The 23,517-nt window shown below is 42.9% G+C and overlaps 1 protein-coding gene across 1 annotated transcript in view; it reads right to left on the bottom strand.

Annotated features, from left to right (window-relative positions):
- IFNGR1 (interferon gamma receptor 1) overlaps positions 1–11,871 on the bottom strand; it is a 94,189-nt gene extending 82,318 nt beyond the window's left edge. The window contains exon 1 of the mRNA XM_075338251.1: positions 11,451–11,871. Within this exon, the coding sequence (XP_075194366.1) occupies positions 11,451–11,538 (88 nt within the window). The 5' untranslated portion in view covers positions 11,539–11,871. The remainder of the gene's footprint in view (positions 1–11,450) is intronic.
- Between the last annotated feature and the right edge of the window lie 11,646 nt (positions 11,872–23,517).

Below are 23,517 nucleotides of genomic sequence, written 5' to 3'. Positions count from 1 at the left end.
ACATACATGGAGCTGACACTTCCCTGCATTACATACATATTATCATACAGCGGCCTCTTCTATATCACATACATGGAGCTGACACTTCCCTGCATTACATACATATTATCATACAGCGGCCTCTTCTATATCACATACATGGAGCTGACACTTCCCTGCATTACATACATATCATACAGCGGCCTCTTCTATATCACATACATGGAGCTGACACTTCCCTGCATTACATACATATTATCATACAGTGGCCTCTTCTATATCACATACATGGGGCTGACACTTTCCTGCATTACATACATATTATCATACAGCGGGCCTCTTCTATATCACATACATGGAGCTGACACTTTCCTGCATTACATACATATTATCATACAGCGGCCTCTTCTATATCACATACATGGAGCTGACACTTCCCTGCATTACATACATATTATCATACAGCGGCCTCTTCTATATCACATACATGGAGCTGACACTTCCCTGCATTACATACATATTATCATACAGCGGCCTCTTCTATATCACATACATGGAGCTGACACTTCCCTGCATTACATACATATCATACAGCGGCCTCTTCTATATCACATACATGGAGCTGACACTTCCCTGCATTACATACATATTATCATACAGCGGCCTCTTCTATATCACATACATGGAGCTGACACTTCCCTGCATTACATACATATTATCATACAGCGGCCTCTTCTATATCACATACATGGAGCTGACACTTCCCTGCATTACATACATATTATCATACAGCGGCCTCTTCTATATTACATACATGGAGCTGACACTTTCCTGCATTACATACATATTATCATACAGCGGCCTCTTCTATATCACATACATGGAGCTGACACTTCCCTGCATTACATACATATTATCATACAGCGGGCCTCTTCTATATCACATACATGGGGCTGACACTTCCCTGCATTACATACATATTATCATACAGCAGGCCTCTTCTATATCACATACATGGAGCTGACACTTCCCTGCATTACATACATATTATCATACAGCGGCCTCTTCTATATCACATACATGGAGCTGACACTTTCCTGCATTACATACATATATATCATACAGCGGCCTCTTCTATATTACATACATGGAGCTGACACTTTCCTGCATTACATACATATTATCATACAGCGGCCTCTTCTATATCACATACATGGAGCTGACACTTCCCTGCATTACATACATATTATCATACAGCGGGCCTCTTCTATATCACATACATGGGGCTGACACTTCCCTGCATTACATACATATTATCATACAGCGGCCTCTTCTATATCACATACATGGAGCTGACACTTCCCTGCATTACATACATATTATCATACAGCGGCCTCTTCTATATTACATACATGGAGCTGACACTTTCCTGCATTACATACATATTATACAGCGGCCTCTTCTATATCACATACATGGAGCTGACACATTCCTGCATTACATACATATTATCATACAGCGGCCTCTTCTATATCACATACATGGAGCTGACACTTCCCTGCATTACATACATATTATCATACAGCGGCCTCTTCTATATCACATACATGGAGCTGACACTTCCCTGCATTACATACATATTATCATACAGCGGCCTCTTCTATATCACATACATGGAGCTGACACTTCCCTGCATTACATACATATTATCATACAGCGGCCTCTTCTATATTACATACATGGAGCTGACACTTTCCTGCATTACATACATATTATCATACAGCGGGCCTCTTCTATATTACATACATGGAGCTGACACTTTCCTGCATTACATACATATTATCATACAGCGGCCTCTTCTATATTACATACATGGAGCTGACACTTTCCTGCATTACATACATATTATCATACAGCGGGCCTCTTCTATATCACATACATGGAGCTGACACTTCCCTGCATTACATACATATTATACAGCGGCCTCTTCTATATCACATACATGGAGCGGACACTTCCTTGCATTACATACATATTATCATACAGCGGCCTCTTCTATATCACATACATGGAGCGGACACTTCCTTGCATTACATACATATTATCATACAGCGGCCTCTTCTATATCACATACATGGAGCTGACACTTTCCTGCATTACATACATATTATCATACAGCGGGCCTCTTCTATATCACATACATGGAGCTGACACTTTCCTGCATTACATACATATTATCATACAGTGGCCTCTTCTATATCACATACATGGAGCTGACACTTCCCTGCATTACATACATATTATCATACAGCGGCCTCTTCTATATCACATACATGGAGCTGACACTTCCCTGCATTACATACATATATATCATACAGCGGCCTCTTCTATATCACATACATGGAGCTGACACTTCCCTGCATTACATACATATTATCATACAGCGGCCTCTTCTATATCACATACATGGAGCTGACACTTCCCTGCATTACATACATATATATCATACAGTGGCCTCTTCTATATCACATACATGGGGCTGACACTTCCCTGCATTACATACATATTATCATACAGCGGCCTCTTCTATATTACATACATGGAGCTGACACTTTCCTGCATTACATACATATTATCATACAGCGGCCTCTTCTATATCACATACATGGAGCTGACACTTCCCTGCATTACATACATATTATCATACAGCGGCCTCTTCTATATCACATACATGGAGCTGACACTTCCCTGCATTACATACATATATATCATACAGCGGCCTCTTCTATATCACATACATGGAGCTGACACTTCCCTGCATTACATACATATTATCATACAGCGGCCTCTTCTATATCACATACATGGAGCTGACACTTCCCTGCATTACATACATATTATCATACAGCGGGCCTCTTCTATATCACATACATGGAGCTGACACTTCCCTGCATTACATACATATTATCATACAGCGGGCCTCTTCTATATCACATACATGGAGCTGACACTTCCCTGCATTACATACATATTATCATACAGCGGCCTCTTCTATATCACATACATGGAGCTGACACTTCCCTGCATTACATACATATTATCATACAGCGGCCTCTTCTATATCACATACATGGAGCTGACACTTCCCTGCATTACATACATATTATCATACAGCGGCCTCTTCTATATTACATACATGGAGCTGACACTTTCCTGCATTACATACATATTATCATACAGCGGCCTCTTCTATATCACATACATGGAGCTGACACTTCCCTGCATTACATACATATTATCATACAGCGGGCCTCTTCTATATCACATACATGGGGCTGACACTTCCCTGCATTACATACATATTATCATACAGCGGCCTCTTCTATATCACATACATGGGGCTGACACTTCCCTGCATTACATACATATTATCATACAGCGGCCTCTTCTATATCACATACATGGAGCTGACACATTCCTGCATTACATACATATTATCATACAGCGGCCTCTTCTATATCACATACATGGAGCTGACACATTCCTGCATTACATACATATTATCATACAGCGGGCCTCTTCTATATCACATACATGCAGCTGACACTTTCCTGCATTACATACATATTATACAGCGGCCTCTTCTATATCACATACATGGAGCTGACACTTCCCTGCATTACATACATATTATCATACAGCGGGCCTCTTCTATATTACATACATGGAGCTGACACTTTCCTGCATTACATACATATTATCATACAGCGGGCCTCTTCTATATCACATACATGGAGCTGACACTTCCCTGCATTACATACATATTATCATACAGCGGCCTCTTCTATATCACATACATGGAGCTGACACTTCCCTGCATTACATACATATTATACAGCGGCCTCTTCTATATCACATACATGGAGCGGACACTTCCTTGCATTACATACATATTATCATACAGCGGCCTCTTCTATATCACATACATGGGGCTGACACTTTCCTGCATTACATACATATTATCATACAGCGGGCCTCTTCTATATCACATACATGGAGCTGACACTTTCCTGCATTACATACATATTATCATACAGCGGCCTCTTCTATATCACATACATGGGGCTGACACTTCCCTGCATTACATACATATTATCATACAGCGGCCTCTTCTATATCACATACATGGAGCTGACACATTCCTGCATTACATACATATTATCATACAGCGGCCTCTTCTATATCACATACATGGAGCTGACACATTCCTGCATTACATACATATTATCATACAGCGGGCCTCTTCTATATCACATACATGCAGCTGACACTTTCCTGCATTACATACATATTATACAGCGGCCTCTTCTATATCACATACATGGAGCTGACACTTCCCTGCATTACATACATATTATCATACAGCGGGCCTCTTCTATATCACATACATGGAGCTGACACTTTCCTGCATTACATACATATTATCATACAGCGGGCCTCTTCTATATCACATACATGGAGCTGACACTTCCCTGCATTACATACATATTATCATACAGCGGCCTCTTCTATATCACATACATGGAGCTGACACTTCCCTGCATTACATACATATTATACAGCGGCCTCTTCTATATCACATACATGGAGCGGACACTTCCTTGCATTACATACATATTATCATACAGCGGCCTCTTCTATATCACATACATGGGGCTGACACTTTCCTGCATTACATACATATTATCATACAGCGGGCCTCTTCTATATCACATACATGGAGCTGACACTTTCCTGCATTACATACATATTATCATACAGCGGCCTCTTCTATATTACATACATGGAGCTGACACTTTCCTGCATTACATACATATTATACAGCGGCCTCTTCTATATCACATACATGGAGCTGACACATTCCTGCATTACATACATATTATCATACAGCGGGCCTCTTCTATATCACATACATGCAGCTGACACTTTCCTGCATTACATACATATTATACAGCGGCCTCTTCTATATCACATACATGGAGCGGACACTTCCTTGCATTACATACATATTATCATACAGCGGCCTCTTCTATATCACATACATGGGGCTGACACTTTCCTGCATTACATACATATTATCATACAGCGGGCCTCTTCTATATCACATACATGGAGCTGACACTTTCCTGCATTACATACATATTATCATACAGCGGCCTCTTCTATATCACATACATGGAGCTGACACTTCCCTGCATTACATACATATATATCATACAGCGGCCTCTTCTATATCACATACATGGAGCTGACACTTCCCTGCATTACATACATATTATCATACAGCGGCCTCTTCTATATCACATACATGGAGCTGACACTTCCCTGCATTACATACATATATATCATACAGTGGCCTCTTCTATATCACATACATGGGGCTGACACTTCCCTGCATTACATACATATTATCATACAGCGGCCTCTTCTATATTACATACATGGAGCTGACACTTTCCTGCATTACATACATATTATCATACAGCGGCCTCTTCTATATCACATACATGGAGCTGACACTTCCCTGCATTACATACATATCATACAGCGGCCTCTTCTGTATCACATACATGGGGCTGACACTTCCCTGCATTACATACATATTATCATACAGCGGGCCTCTTCTATATCACATACATGGGGCTGACACTTTCCTGCATTACATACATATTATCATACAGCGGGCCTCTTCTATATCACATACATGGAGCTGACACTTCCCTGCATTACATACATATTATCATACAGCGGCCTCTTCTATATCACATACATGGAGCTGACACTTCCCTGCATTACATACATATTATCATACAGCGGCCTCTTCTATATCACATACATGGAGCTGACACTTCCCTGCATTACATACATATTATCATACAGCGGCCTCTTCTATATCACATACATGGAGCTGACACTTCCCTGCATTACATACATATTATCATACAGCGGCCTCTTCTATATCACATACATGGAGCTGACACTTCCCTGCATTACATACATATTATCATACAGCGGCCTCTTCTATATCACATACATGGAGCTGACACTTCCCTGCATTACATACATATTATCATACAGCGGGCCTCTTCTATATCACATACATGGAGCTGACACTTCCCTGCATTACATACATATTATCATACAGCAGGCCTCTTCTATATCACATACATGGAGCTGACACTTCCCTGCATTACATACATATTATCATACAGCGGCCTCTTCTATATCACATACATGGAGCTGACACTTTCCTGCATTACATACATATATATCATACAGCGGCCTCTTCTATATCACATACATGGAGCTGACACTTCCCTGCATTACATACATATTATCATACAGCGGCCTCTTCTATATTACATACATGGAGCTGACACTTTCCTGCATTACATACATATTATCATACAGCGGCCTCTTCTATATCACATACATGGAGCTGACACTTCCCTGCATTACATACATATTATCATACAGCGGCCTCTTCTATATTACATACATGGAGCTGACACTTCCCTGCATTACATACATATTATCATACAGCGGCCTCTTCTATATTACATACATGGAGCTGACACTTTCCTGCATTACATACATATTATCATACAGCGGCCTCTTCTATATCACATACATGGAGCTGACACTTCCCTGCATTACATACATATTATCATACAGCGGGCCTCTTCTATATCACATACATGGGGCTGACACTTCCCTGCATTACATACATATTATCATACAGCAGGCCTCTTCTATATCACATACATGGAGCTGACACTTCCCTGCATTACATACATATTATCATACAGCGGCCTCTTCTATATCACATACATGGAGCTGACACTTTCCTGCATTACATACATATATATCATACAGCGGCCTCTTCTATATCACATACATGGAGCTGACACTTCCCTGCATTACATACATATTATCATACAGCGGCCTCTTCTATATTACATACATGGAGCTGACACTTTCCTGCATTACATACATATTATCATACAGCGGGCCTCTTCTATATTACATACATGGAGCTGACACTTTCCTGCATTACATACATATTATCATACAGCGGCCTCTTCTATATCACATACATGGAGCTGACACTTCCCTGCATTACATACATATTATACAGCGGCCTCTTCTATATCACATACATGGAGCTGACACTTCCTTGCATTACATACATATTATCATACAGCGGCCTCTTCTATATCACATACATGGAGCTGACACTTTCCTGCATTACATACATATTATCATACAGCGGGCCTCTTCTATATTACATACATGGAGCTGACACTTCCCTGCATTACATACATATTATCATACAGCGGCCTCTTCTATATCACATACATGGGGCTGACACTTCCCTGCATTACATACATATTATCATACAGCGGCCTCTTCTATATCACATACATGGAGCTGACACTTCCCTGCATTACATACATATTATCATACAGCGGGCCTCTTCTATATTACATACATGGAGCTGACACTTCCCTGCATTACATACATATTATCATACAGTGGCCTCTTCTATATCACATACATGGAGCTGACACTTCCCTGCATTACATACATATTATCATACAGCGGGCCTCTTCTATATTACATACATGGAGCTGACACTTCCCTGCATTACATACATATTATCATACAGCGGCCTCTTCTATATTACATACATGGAGCTGACACTTTCCTGCATTACATACATATTATACAGCAGCCTCTTCTATATCACATACATGGAGCTGACACTTTCCTGCATTACATACATATTATCATACAGCGGCCTCTTCTATATCACATACATGGAGCTGACACTTTCCTGCATTACATACATATTATACAGCAGCCTCTTCTATATCACATACATGGAGCTGACACTTCCCTGCATTACATACATATCATACAGTGGCCTCTTCTATATCACATACATGGAGCTGACACATTCCTGCATTACATACATATTATACAGCGGCCTCTTCTATATCACATACATGGAGCTGACACTTCCCTGCATTACATACATATATATCATACAGCGGCCTCTTCTATATCACATACATGGAGCTGACACTTTCCTGCATTACATACATATTATCATACAGCGGCCTCTTCTATATCACATACATGGAGCTGACACTTTCCTGCATTACATACATATTATCATACAGCGGGCCTCTTCTATATCACATACATGGAGCTGACACTTTCCTGCATTACATACATATTATCATACAGTGGCCTCTTCTATATCACATACATGGAGCTGACACTTCCCTGCATTACATACATATTATACAGCGGCCTCTTCTATATCACATACATGGAGCTGACACTTCCCTGCATTACATACATATATATCATACAGCGGCCTCTTCTATATCACATACATGGAGCTGACACTTTCCTGCATTACATACATATTATCATACAGCGGCCTCTTCTATATCACATACATGGAGCTGACACTTTCCTGCATTACATACATATTATCATACAGCGGGCCTCTTCTATATCACATACATGGAGCTGACACTTTCCTGCATTACATACATATTATCATACAGCGGGCCTCTTCTATATCACATACATGGAGCTGACACTTTCCTGCATTACATACATATTATACAGCAGCCTCTTCTATATCACATACATGGAGCTGACACTTCCCTGCATTACATACATATTATCATACAGTGGCCTCTTCTATATCACATACATGGAGCTGACACTTTCCTGCATTACATACATATTATCATACAGCGGCCTCTTCTATATCACATACATGGAGCTGACACTTTCCTGCATTACATATATATTATCATACAGCGGCCTCTTCTATATCACATACATGGAGCTGACACTTCCCTGCATTACATACATATTATACAGCAGCCTCTTCTATATCACATACATGGAGCTGACACTTCCCTGCATTACATACATATTATCATACAGCGGTCTCTTCTATATCACATACATGGAGCTGACACTTCCCTGCATTACATACATATTATCATACAGCGGCCTCTTCTATATCACATACATGGAGCTGACACTTTCCTGCATTACATACATATTATCATACAGCGGGCCTCTTCTATATCACATACATGGAGCTGACACTTCCCTGCATTACATACATATTATACAGCAGCCTCTTCTATATCACATACATGGAGCTGACACTTCCCTGCATTACATACATATTATCATACAGCGGTCTCTTCTATATCACATACATGGAGCTGACACTTCCCTGCATTACATACATATTATCATACAGCGGCCTCTTCTATATCACATACATGGAGCTGACACTTTCCTGCATTACATATATATTATCATACAGCGGCCTCTTCTATATCACATACATGGAGCTGACACTTCCCTGCATTACATACATATATATCATACAGCGGCCTCTTCTATATCACATACATGGAGCTGACACTTTCCTGCATTACATACATATTATCATACAGCGGCCTCTTCTATATCACATACATGGAGCTGACACTTTCCTGCATTACATACATATTATCATACAGCGGGCCTCTTCTATATCACATACATGGAGCTGACACTTTCCTGCATTACATACATATTATCATACAGCGGGCCTCTTCTATATCACATACATGGAGCTGACACTTTCCTGCATTACATACATATTATACAGCAGCCTCTTCTATATCACATACATGGAGCTGACACTTCCCTGCATTACATACATATTATCATACAGTGGCCTCTTCTATATCACATACATGGAGCTGACACTTTCCTGCATTACATACATATTATCATACAGCGGCCTCTTCTATATCACATACATGGAGCTGACACTTTCCTGCATTACATATATATTATCATACAGCGGCCTCTTCTATATCACATACATGGAGCTGACACTTCCCTGCATTACATACATATTATACAGCAGCCTCTTCTATATCACATACATGGAGCTGACACTTCCCTGCATTACATACATATTATCATACAGCGGTCTCTTCTATATCACATACATGGAGCTGACACTTCCCTGCATTACATACATATTATCATACAGCGGCCTCTTCTATATCACATACATGGAGCTGACACTTTCCTGCATTACATACATATTATCATACAGCGGGCCTCTTCTATATCACATACATGGAGCTGACACTTCCCTGCATTACATACATATTATACAGCAGCCTCTTCTATATCACATACATGGAGCTGACACTTCCCTGCATTACATACATATTATCATACAGCGGCCTCTTCTATATCACATACATGGGGCTGACACTTCCCTGCATTACATACATATTATCATACAGCGGCCTCTTCTATATCACATACATGGAGCTGACACTTCCCTGCATTACATACATATTATCATACAGCGGCCTCTTCTATATCACATACATGGAGCTGACACTTCCCTGCATTACATACATATTATACAGCAGCCTCTTCTATATCACATACATGGAGCTGACACTTCCCTGCATTACATACATATTATCATACAGCGGCCTCTTCTATATCACATACATGGAGCTGACACTTCCCTGCATTACATACATATTATACAGCAGCCTCTTCTATATCACATACATGGAGCTGACACTTCCCTGCATTACATACATATTATCATACAGCGGTCTCTTCTATATCACATACATGGAGCTGACACTTCCCTGCATTACATACATATTATCATACAGCGGCCTCTTCTATATCACATACATGGAGCTGACACTTCCCTGCATTACATACATATTATCATACAGCGGCCTCTTCTATATCACATACATGGAGCTGACACTTCCCTGCATTACATACATATTATCATACAGCGGTCTCTTCTATATCACATACATGGAGCTGACACATTCCTGCATTACATACATATTATCATACAGTGGCCTCTTCTATATCACATACATGGAGCTGACACTTCCCTGCATTACATACATATTATCATACAGTGGCCTCTTCTATATCACATACATGGAGCTGACACTTCCCTGCATTACATACATATTATCATACAGCGGTCTCTTCTATATCACATACATGGAGCTGACACTTCCCTGCATTACATACATATTATACAGCAGCCTCTTCTATATCACATACATGGAGCTGACACTTCCCTGCATTACATACATATTATCATACAGCGGCCTCTTCTATATCATATACATGGAGCTGACACTTTCCTGCATTACATACATATGATACAGTGGGCAGTGTGCCAGCTCTGAGGCCTGTGAATGGGATCTATACATAGTACAGCTATAGTGGCTCTAGCAGGACATTAGTAGACACACACTTCTCCCAGCTCCATGTCACCCATTATGCCCCCCGTGGGCCCGCAGGGTGGGCATTACCTGGCACAGGTCCGCCTGTGGGGATAGCAGCAGCTGTGAGGGTAGCCAGCAGCAGGACAGGCAGGCTCCCGGTCAGGATGGCATCCATAGCTGAGGGTGCCAGCGCCTCGGATGTGCACAGCCCAGGAAATTAGACTGTGGGAAATCCCTGGACCTGTGCACTGTGAGCAGCACAGGCTTGTGAGGCGGCCAGCCCACTCAGGACATGGAGGCCTCCCACTCGCGGCACTGCGGCCTTCCACAAGCTGGCTCCTTCCCTTGTGTTTTCCTTAGTCCTCCCACCATGCTTTGCATTATCACGTGTGGCACTCCATAGTGCGCATAGCCCTCATATACAGCAGTAGGGTATACCTGCCCGCCGAGGGGGCATATAGATATTGGATAAATGAAGGGTTAATATGAAGGCAGCTCGATTCTCCACACTGTGATACACTGTGCCCGCAGTACAGGAGTCTGCCTCACGGAGGCGCTGCACATAACACTAGCAGAAATAGCCATAAACTATGTATACATACTGTATATACAACCATAGTCCTGAGAGAACACTGCATAGTATGGGGACACAACAGACCCACGGACTGCCAGCTGTACACGGTGCTCTATGTGGGCAAAACCATGACACACCGCTCAGGGATGGATGGGAGGACAGGGACAATGGAAAGGGGAATTTACCAACGCAAGCAGGTGGGATAGGAGAGCAACCGCAAGACGTGTGTACGGTGTGACAACCGCAAGACGTGCGTACGGTGTGACAACCGCAAGACGTGCGTACGGTGTGACAACCGCAAGACGTGTGTACGGTGTGACAACCGCAAGACGTGCGTACGGTGTGACAACCGCAAGACGTGTGTACGGTGTGACAACCGCAAGACGTGCGTACGGTGTGACAACCGCAAGACGTGCGTACAGTGTGACAACCGCAAGACGTGTGTACAGTGTGACAACCGCAAGACGTGCGTACAGTGTAACAACCGCAGGACGTGTGTACGGTGTGACAACCGCAAGACGTGCGTACGGTGTGACAACCGCAAGACGTGCGTACAGTGTGACAACCGCAAGACGTGCGTACAGTGTGACAACCGCAAGACGTGCGTACGGTATAACAACCGCAAGACGTGTGTACAGTGTGACAACCGCAAGACGTGTGTACAGTGTGACAACCGCAAGACGTGAGTACAGTGTGACAACCGCAAGACGTGTGTACAGTGTGACAACCGCAAGACGTGCGTACAGTGTGACAACCGCAAGACGTGTGTACGGTGTGACAACTGCAAGACGTGCGTACAGTGTGACAACCGCAAGACGTGCGTACAGTGTGACAACCGCAAGACGTGCGTACAGTGTGACAACCGCAAGACGTGCGTACGGTGTGACAACCGCAAGACGTGCGTACAGTGTGACAACCGCAAGACGTGCGTACGGTGTGACAACCGCAAGCAACCGCAAGACGTGCGTACGGTGTGACAACCGCAAGACGTGCGTACGGTGTGACAACCGCAAGACGTGCGTACAGTGTGACAACCGCAAGACGTGCGTATGGTGTGACAACCGCAAGACGTGCATACGGTGTGATAACCGCAAGACGTGCGTACAGTGTGACAACCGCAAGACGTGCGTACGGTGTGACAACCGCAAGCAACCGCAAGACGTGCGTACGGTGTGACAACCGCAAGACGTGCGTACGGTGTAACAACCGCAAGACGTGCGTACGGTGTGACAACCGCAAGACGTGCGTACGGTGTGACAACCGCAAGACGGGCGTAGTGTGACAACCGCAAGACGTGCGTACGGTGTGACAACCGCAAGACGTGCGTACAGTGTGACAACCGCAAGACGTGCGTATGGTGTGACAACCGCAAGACGTGCATTCGGTGTGACAACCGCAAGATGTGCGTACAGTGTGACAACCGCAAGACGTGCGTACGGTGTGACAACCGCAAGCAACCGCAAGACGTGCGTACGGTGTGACAACCGCAAAACGTGCGTACGGTGTGACAACCGCAAGACGTGCGTACGGTGTGACAACCGCAAGACGTGCGTACGGTGTGACAACCGCAAGACTTGCGTACGGTGTGACAACCGCAAGACGTACGTACGGTGTGACAACCGCAAGACGTGCGTACGGTGTGACAACCGCAAGACGTGCGTACAGTGTGACAACCGCAAGACGTGCGTACAGTGTGACAACCGCAAGACGTGCGTACGGTGTGACAACCGCAAGACGTGCGTAGTGTGACAACCGCAAGACGTGCGTACGGTGTGACAACCGCAAGACGTGCGTACAGTGTGACAACCGCAAGACGTGCGTATGGTGTGACAACCGCAAGACGTGCATTCGGTGTGACAACCGCAAGACGTGCGTACAGTGTGACAACCGCAAGACGTGCGTACGGTGTGACAACCGCAAGCAACCGCAAGACGTGCGTACGGTGTGACAACCGCAAAACGTGCGTACGGTGTGACAACCGCAAGACGTGCGTACGGTGTGACAACCACAAGACGTGTGTACGGACGTCATATAGAGAGGACTGGCATGCTGCGATCAGGAGGAACACATGGGGTTAAAAGGCTGGGAGGGGGCGTGGCTGCAGTGACGTCAGAGCAACTCTGTCTGCAAGTAGGTACCGTGTGTGACTAAGGAGGGGGCGTGGCAGACAGGAGCAGTCCTGCAGGTTGCCAGGGACGCAGCAGAGCTGTAGAGTAGAGGACAGATGGAGGCAACATGGAGAGGAGGGGTGGCAGAGAATAGGGAAATACAGGTGCATCTCAATAAATTAGAATAGCATAGAAAAGTTACTTTATTTCAGTAATTCATACAAAAAGGGAAACACATAGAGTCATTACACACAGAGTGCTCTATTCCCAAGAAGCTGCAAAAACCCTAGTACATGCCCTTATTATCTCCCGCCTGGATTATTGCAACCTCCTCCTCTGTGGTCTCCCTTCTAACAGTCTCGCACCCCTACAATCTATTCTAAACTATGCTGCCCGGCTAATCCACCTGTCCCCCGCTACTACCCGACCTCCCCTCTCTGCCAGTCCTTTCACTAGCTTCGCCTTGCCCAATGACTCCAGTTCAAAACCCTAACCATGACCTACAAAGCCATCCACAACCTGTCTCCTCCTTACATATGTGACCTTGTCTCCCGGTAGTTACCCCTGCACGTAACCTTCGATCCTCACAAGATCTCCTTCTCTACTCCCCGCTCATCTCCTCTTCCCACCATCGCATCCAAGATTTCTCCCGTGCCTCCCACATACTCTGGAATGCTCTGTCACAACACATCAGACTCTCGCCTACCTTAACAAGCTTCAAAAGGAACCCACCTCTTCTGACAAGCCTACCACCTGCAGCAACCCTCAGTCTGATATAACACCGCACAACCATGTTCACCCTCACCTACTGTATCCTCACCCATCCCTTGTCCCTTCCCTTGTAGACTGTGAGCCTTCGTGGGCAGGGACCTCTCTCCTCCTGTACCTGTTTGTGTCTTGTATTGTTTATGATTATTGTACTTGCCCTATTATGTATACCCCTTTCACATGTAAAGCGCCATGGAATTGATGGCGCTATGATAATAAATAATAATTTCAAGTGTTTATAAATAAAAATTATTATTTTAATAAATATAGCGCCAATATATTCCGCAGCACTTTACAATTCAGAGAGGACAATTTCGGTTAACCACTTCACAATCGGCTCATTTTGCGCTTTCCAGGTTTTTTTCGCCATTCTTCCAAGAGACGTAACTTTTTTATTTTTCAGTCAATATGGTCATGTGACGGCTCGTTTTTTGCAGAACGAGCTGAACTTTTAAATGAAACCATGAGTTTTACCATATAGTGTACTGAAAAATGGGAAAAAAATCCAAATGCGGAAAAATTGGAAAAAAAAAAGTTCAATTGCACTATTGTTTATGAGATATTTTATTCACTCTGCTCACCATGTGGTAAAACTGATGTCTGGATGTGATGCCTCAGGTCCATGCGAGTTCTTGGACACCAAATATGAATATGTTTACTTCTAAGGGGTTAAAAAAAATCTAAAGTTTGTCCAAAAAAGTGGCGTACGTTTTGCGCCATTTTCCACAACCCATAGCGTTCTCATTTTTCAGGATCTATGGCTCAGTGACAGCTTATGTTTTACGTCTCAGGCTGACATTTTTAACGGCACCATTTTTGCTCCAATGCTATATTTTGATCGCCTGTTACTGCATTTTGCGCAAAATCTGCAGCGACCAAGAAACATAATTTTGGCATTTGGAATTTTTTTGCTGCTACGCCGTTTACCAATCAGATTAATTGTTTTTATATTTTGATAGATCGGGCATTTCTGAACGCAGCAATACCAAATGTGTATATTTTTTACTTTTTTAACCCTTTAATTTTCAAGGGGGTGATTTAAACTTTTAGGTTGTTTTATTTTTTTAATTTTTTAAAACTTTTTCAAACTTTCTTTTTTTTATTTTACTAGTCCCCCTAGGAGGCTATAAGGATCAGCTGTCTGATCACTCATTCATTTCTCCCGATCAGAGCAGCACCGCTCAGACCGGGAGAAATGATCATCTCTTGTAACAGCTAGTACTGTTGTGAATACATTTTCCAGTTTGGGGATCCCTCTTGTGGTCAGTGCTGACTGTGCAGTTGACTTGTGGAATGAAAGCCATACACCTGTAGAGGACTGGCAATCAGGCCTTTCAGATTGGGATCATATAACTGAGTAGTTTTCTCTAGTAGTTGACTGTGCTCAATTGATTTCCTGTGTGTAAAGGACATTCTGAAACCAGCCCTGCTCTCTACCTGAACTCCTCTCAAGATAAGTTGAGCTTTTGTACCTTTGCTTTTTGTTTCTATTTTCTTCGTGATTTTTCTGTTTTGATACCATGGCTTGACTCCTATTTTGCCTGTGTGGAGTTCCTGGTGGAAATGGATCATTCCCTGCTGGGAGTGTCTGTATATTTAGCGCCATGATTCTGCAATGTATTATGTTTTGTCATGCTTGGTATTATATTCAGTCCCTCATTTATATTAGTGTTTTTGGATCCCAGTAACATCAGAGTACTGATATAGTGGGGGAGAGGCCGTGTGGTCTCAGAGTTTTCCCATGTCAGGCATGCTGAGATTTTTTAGGGTTTTTATGGCTGCAGACAGTGCTCTTTCCTATCCTTTCCTATAAAGATAGTTTTGGCCTCATCTTTGCTGAAATCTGTTTTCTAGCTTTGTATTGTGTTTTCCTATATCACCGTAGTCTTTACATGTGGGGGGCTATCAATATCTTTGGGGATTGCTCCGAGGCAGATTAGCTTTTCTTATATTTCTATCTGTAAGAATATTTAGTTCTCTGGCTGTGTCGAGATGACTCATTGTAGGCTCGTCCCACGGCTACTTCTAGTTGTGTGTCAGGATTAGGTCTGCAGTCCGTTAAGGTTCCAGCCACTCTGGTTGCTTTTTGGGTTTCCGCATTTTTTGATCCTCCTCGGTCCCTGAATCATAACAGTAGCATCGGCCTAACCTAAGATTCCAGGGTACTCAAAAGAAGGGAAAAAAAATTTTTTTAGTGTGTTTTTCCTCTTTATCTCTGGGTGCCATGGAGGATCTTGTGCTGTTATGGAGGTTACACAATTAGCTGAGCAAGTTGATCAGCTTACGTCTCAGGTTAAGGATATATCTGATAATCTTGCCCAGGCACCTGCTGTAGAATTTAAGATACCTTTACCTGATTTATTTTCTGGGGATCGGTCTAAATTTTTGAACTTCAAGAACAATTGTAGGTTATTTTTTGCCTTGAAACCAAGGTCTTCAGGGTTTTCCAGGCAGCAAGTTCAGATTGTCATCTCCCTGCTGCGTGGTGACCCCCAAGATTGGGCCTTTTCCCTGGCACCTGAAGATCCTGCTCTTACTGATGTGGAATTTTTTTTCAGGTTCTGGGGTTGTTATATGATGAACCTAATGCTATTGATCAAGCCGAGAAAACTTTATTGGCTTTGGTCCAGGGTCAGTTATCTGCAGAAGTATATTGTCCGAAATTTCGTAAGTGGGCGGTCCTTACTGAGTGGAATGATGCGGCGCTTGTGGCTCTTTTTTGAAAGGGGTTAGCAGAGCCTGTAAAGGATGTTATGGTGAGCTTTCCTGTCCCCTCTGGTCTCAATGACTCTATGTCATTGGCCATTCAGATTGACAGACGTTTACGTGAACGTAAAACAATGCGAGTAGAGGTGTTGCTCTCAGATCAGTCTCTGGAACCTATGCAGTGTGATAGGATCCTTTCTAGGGCGGAACGGCAGAATTTTAGACGGCGTAATAAGCTATGTTTCTTCTGTGGAGACGCCTCTCATACGATTTCTGTCTGCCCCCAGCGCGAGAAACGATTTGCCTGTTCATTTACTTTGGGCGGTATACAGTCTAAGTTTCTTTTGTCGGTTTCTTTGATCTGTTCCCTATCATCATTTTCGGCTATGGCGTTTATTGATTCAGGATCTACCCTGAACTTGATGGATTTTAGGTTTGCTGAGTGTTGTGGTTTTCCTATGATACCTTTGCATGCTCCTATCCCTTTGAGGGGTATTGATGCTACTCCTTTAGCTGAAAATAAGACCCGGTTTTGGACCCAGGGGACGATGCTGGTCACGCCTGTCCATCAGGAGGTTTGAAAGTTTTTGGTCTTGCATAATTTGCATGACATTTTGGTACTGGAATTCCCTTGGTTGCAAGCCCATAATCCAGTTCTTGAGTAGACTTCTTTATCTGTGACTAGTTGGGGCTGCCAATGTGTACATAATGATATTCCTGTGTTGTCTATTTCATCTCAGACACAGAAGGTCCCTATTTGGCGGATTTCATGGATTTATTTAATGACACCGAGGCTGCGTCCTTGCCTCCGCATAGGGACTATGATTGCGCTATTGAATTAGTGCCTGGTTGTAAATTTCCTAAGGGACGGCTTTTCAATTTATCTGTACCTGAACATGTTGCTATGCAGACTTATATTAATGAGTCTTTGGAGAAGGGTGACATCAGACCGTCATCTGCGCCTTTGGGCGCCGGTTTTTTTTTGTGGCCAAGAAGGATGGCTTTTTGCGGCCCTGTATTGACTATCGCCTCTTTACTAAAATCACGGTTAAATATCAGTATCCATTGCCCCTGATTTCCAAACTGTTTTCTAGAGTGAAGGGTGCTAGTTGGTTTACTAAGCTCGATCTTCGGGGAGCGTATAATCTCATTCTCTTTAAGCAGGGTGATGAATGGAAGATGGCATTTAATACCCCTGCGGGGCATTTTGAGTACCTAGTAATGCCCTTTGGGCTCACTAATGCCCCTTCCGTCTTTCAATCTTTCATGAATGATATTTTCCGGGACTTTGTTGACAAGTTTTTGATTGTCTATTTGGATGACATTTTGATTTTTTCTGACGACTGGGATTCTCATGTTGAACAGGTTCGGACAGTGTTTCAGGTTCTCAGGGACAATGCGTTATATGTCAAGGGATCGAAATGTCTGTTTGACGTACAAAAGATCTCTTTTCTGGTGTTTATTTTGTCCCCATCTTCTATTGAGATTGATCAGGTCAAGGTCCAGGCCATTCATGATTGGGTTCAGCCTACTTCTTTGAAAGGCCTTCAGAAGTTTTTGGGTTTTGCTAATTTCTATTGTAAATTCCTAGGCAATTTTTCCAGTATTGTCAAGCCATTGACTGATTTGACCAAGAAGGAAGCTGATGTTGTAAATTGGTCTTCAGAGGCAGTCTTGGCTTTTCAGAAGCTTAAAAGGAGGTTTACGTCTGCTCCAGTTTTGCGGCAGCCTGCTGTGTCTATTCCTTTTCAGGTGGAGGTAGATGCCTCTGAGATCAAAGCTGGGGCTGTCTTGTCTCAAAGAGACCCTGTGACTTCTAAAATTAGACCCTGTGCTTTTTTTCCCGGAAATATTCACCACCGGAGCGAAATTATGATGTAGGCAATCTGGAATTATTGGCTATGAAGTGGGCCTTTGAAGAATGGCGACATTGGCTGGAGGGGGCGAGACATCAAATTGTTGTACTCACTGATCATAAGAATTTGATTTATCTTGAATCTTCCAGGAGGTTGAATCCTAGGCAGGCTAGATGGACCTTGTTTTTCACGTGTTTTAATTTTGTGTTCTCTTATATTCCGAGTACTAAGAATATTAAGGCTGATGTCCTTTCTAGGAGTTTCTTTGCTGATTCTCTGGGTGTGACCGAGCCTGCTACCATCCTGCATGAGGGAGTGATTCTCTCTGCAATTTCACCCGATTTGAGACTTGGTCTTGAAGAATTTCAGGAGAACAAACCTGAATGACGTCCTGGGGGGAAATTGTATGTTTCTCACCAATGGAGGAGTAGAGTGATGTTTGAAGTGCATTGTGTGTTGGCTGGTCATCCTGGAATTTTTGGCACCAGGGATTTGGTGAGTAGGTCCTTTTGGTGGCCTTCTCTGTCTCATGATGTGAGGAGTTTTGTGCAGTCCTGTGGGATCTGTTCTAGATCCAAGTCTTCTTGTTCTCGTTCTAGTGGACTATTATTGCCATTGCTGGTGCCTAAGAGACCATGGACTCACATCTCAATGGATTTTATTTCTGATCTCCCTGTTTCTCAGGGGATGACTGTTATTTGGGTAATCTGTGAGAGATTTTCCAAAATGATTCATTTGGTGCCACTACCTAAGTTGCCATCAGCTTCGGAGTTGGTACCTTTGTTTCTTCGTCAGGTGGTTCGTTTGCATGGTATTCCTGAGAATGTTGTGTCCGATAGGGGAGTCCAGTTTGTGTCTAGATTTTGGAGAGCTTTTTGTTCTAGGCTGGGAGTTGAGTTGTCCTTCTCCTCTGCATTTCATCCACAGACCAATAGACAGACTGAGAGGACAAATCAGACTTTGGAAACCTATTTGCGATGTTTTGTGTCGGCTGATCAGGACGACTGTGTTTCTTTTTTGTCTTTGGCTGAGTTTGCTCTTAATAATAGAGCTAGTTCAGCCATTTTGATGTCTCCTTTTTTTTGCAATTTTGGGTTTCATCCTTGGTTTTCTTCGAGGAAGATGGAGGCTTCTGTCTGCCTGGGTGTTGATTCTGCAGTAGAGAAAATACAGCAAATTTGGGATCAAGTGGTGGATAAATTGTCCCACTCCCAGGAAAATGCCCAACGGTTTGCCAACCGACGTAGGACTGTGGGTCCCGGTTTAAGATAGGGAAAATGGTCTGGTTGTCTTCCAGACATGTTCCTATGAAAGTTTCTTCTCCAAAATTTAAGCCAAGGTTTATTGGACCTTATAAAATTTCGAAGATAATTAATACTGTTTTTTTTTCGTTTGGCTCTTCCAGAGGCTTTCAAGATTCACAATGTCTTTCATAAGTCTATGTTGAAAAAATATGTTGAACCAGTAGTTCCCATGGCTGTGCCTCCTGATCCTGTGTTGGTCGAAAGGGATCTCGAATATGTAGTGGAAAAAATTTTGTATTCCCATATTTCTAGACAGAAGTTCCAGTATCTGGCCAAGTGGAAAGGTTATCGTCAGGAGGATAATTCTTGGGTGGTTGCTTCCGACATACAGTACATGCTGATCGCTTGATCCGTGCTTTTCATCGAGCCCATTCTGACAAACGCAGGGGTTCCGGTGAGGGTTCGGTGACCCCTCCTAAAGGGGGAAGGGTACTGTTGTGAATACATTTTCCAGTTTGGGGCTCCCTCTTGTGGTCAGTGCTGACGGTGCAGTTGACTTGTGGAATGAAAGCCACACACCTGTAGAGGACTGGCAATCAGGCCTTTAAGATTGGGATTATATAACTGAGTAGTTTTCTCCTGTTTCTTGACTGTGCTCAATTGATTTCCTGTGTGTAAAGGACATTCTGAAACCAGCCATGCTCTCTACCAGAACTCCTCTCAAGATAAGTTGGTCTTTGTACCTTTGCTTATTGTTTCTATTTTCTTGGTGTTTCTTCTGTTTTGATACTATGGCTTGACTCCTATTTTGCCTGTGTGGAATTCCTGGTGGAATTGCATCATTCGCTGCTGGGAGTGTCTGTATATTTAGCTCCATGACTCTGCAATGTATTATGTTTTGTCATGCTTAAATTCGGTCCCTCATCTATATTAGTGTTTTTGGATCCCAGTAACATCAGAGTACTGATATAGTGGGGGAGAGGCCGTGTGGTCTCAGGGTTTTCCCATGTCAGGTGTGCTGAGATTTTTTGGGGTTTTTATGGTTGCAGACAGTGCTCTTTCCTATCCTTTCCTATAAAGATAGTTTTGGCCTCATCTTTGCTGAAATCTGTTTTCTAGCTTTGCATTGTGTTTTCCTATATCACCGTAGTCTTTACATGTGGGTGGCTATCGATATCTTTGGGGATTGCTCAGAGGCAGATTAGCTTTTCTTATATTTCTATCTGTAAGAATATTTAGTTCTCTGGCTTAGTCGAGACAACTAGGTAATCGTAGGCTTGTCCCACGTCTACTTCTAGTTTTGTGTCAGGATTAGGTCTGCAGTCCGTTAAGGTACCAGCCACTCTGGTTGAGTTTTGGGTTACCGCATTTCTTGATCCTCCTCGGTCCCTGAATCATAACACAGTACTCTACTGCTTCCTACAGGACCTGAGTCATGTGGGCTACAGGAGTCATCACATGACCCTGTGCTACCATGACAACCATCAGATCAACGTGGTCACATCACGTGACTTTCAGTAGCGGCCTGTGAATATGCGATTACCGTGATTGCCGTTAAAATGGTGCTTTCACATCTTGACAGCGCCATTTAAAGGGTTTTTACGTATGGGTGGATAGCAATTCCACTCATACCTGCGAGGCATACATGTCAGCTGAACAAATCAGCTGACATGTGCACGGATCCCTGCCTGCAGAAGCAAGCAACTGCTTTCCAGGATAACCTTGTATGTGGCTTGATTCATACATCCTTTGAAAAGTTTAATCTGCCCAATTCCTGCCTTGCTGAAGCATCCCCAGATCATCACTGATCCTCCACCGAAATTCACAGTGGGTGCAAGACACTGTGGCTTGTAAGCCTCTCCAGGTCTCCGTCTAACCATTAGACGATCAGGTGTAAAGCTGAAAATTAGACTCATCAGATAGGATTACCTTACTCCAGTCCTCTATGGCCCAATTGGGCAGATTAAACTTTGCAAAGGACGTATGAATCAAGCCGCATACAAGGTTGTCCTGGAAAAACAGTTGCTTCCTTCTGCTCAGGAAATGTTCCCCAACACTGTTTTTTCAGCAGGACAATACACCATGCCACACAACTATGTCAATCAATGTGAGGATGAATGACCACCATATCAAAATCCTCTTATGGCCAGCCCAATCTCCAGACCTGGACCCCATTGAAAACCTCTGGAATGTATCAAGGGGAAGATGGATAGTTACAAGCCATCAAACAAAGAAGAACTGCTCAAATTTTTGCACTAGGAGTGTCATAAGGTCACTCAAAAGCAGTGTGAAAGATTGATGGAAAGCATGCCAAGACGCATGAAAGCTGTGATTAAGCATGGTTATTCCACAAAATATTGATTTCTGAACTCTTCCTGAGTTAAAACATTAGTATTATTGTTTCTAAATGATTATGAACTTATTTTCTTTGCATTATTTGAGGTCTGAAAGCAATGCGTTTTTTTTTTTGTTATTTTGTCCATTTCTCATTTTCAGAAAATAAATACAAAATTTATTGCTTGGAAATTCGGAGACATTGTCTGTAGTTTATAGAATAAACAACAATTTATATTTTACTCAAAAAAATATACCTACAATGCCTTGCGAAAGTATTCAGCTCCCTTGAGTTTTTCAACCTTTTCCCACATTTCAGGCTTCAAACATAAAGATAAATATTTTAATGTTATGGTGAAGAATCAACAAGAAGTGGGACACAATTGTGAAGTTGAACGAAATTTATTGCTTATTTTAAACTTTTTTAAAAAATAATTAACTGAAAAGTGGGGAGTGCAATATTATTCGTCCCCTTTAAGTTAATACTTTGTAGCGCCACCTTTTGCTGTGATTACAGGTGAAAGTCTCTTGGGGTATGTCTCTATCAGTTTTGCACATCGAGAG

The sequence above is a fragment of the Anomaloglossus baeobatrachus genome, chromosome 3 (assembly GCF_048569485.1).
Source record: "Anomaloglossus baeobatrachus isolate aAnoBae1 chromosome 3, aAnoBae1.hap1, whole genome shotgun sequence".
NCBI classification, from domain to species: Eukaryota; Metazoa; Chordata; class Amphibia; order Anura; family Aromobatidae; genus Anomaloglossus; species Anomaloglossus baeobatrachus.
The sequence above is the reverse complement of the archived record's forward strand: the minus strand, read 5'-3'. Positions and strand labels throughout refer to the sequence as shown.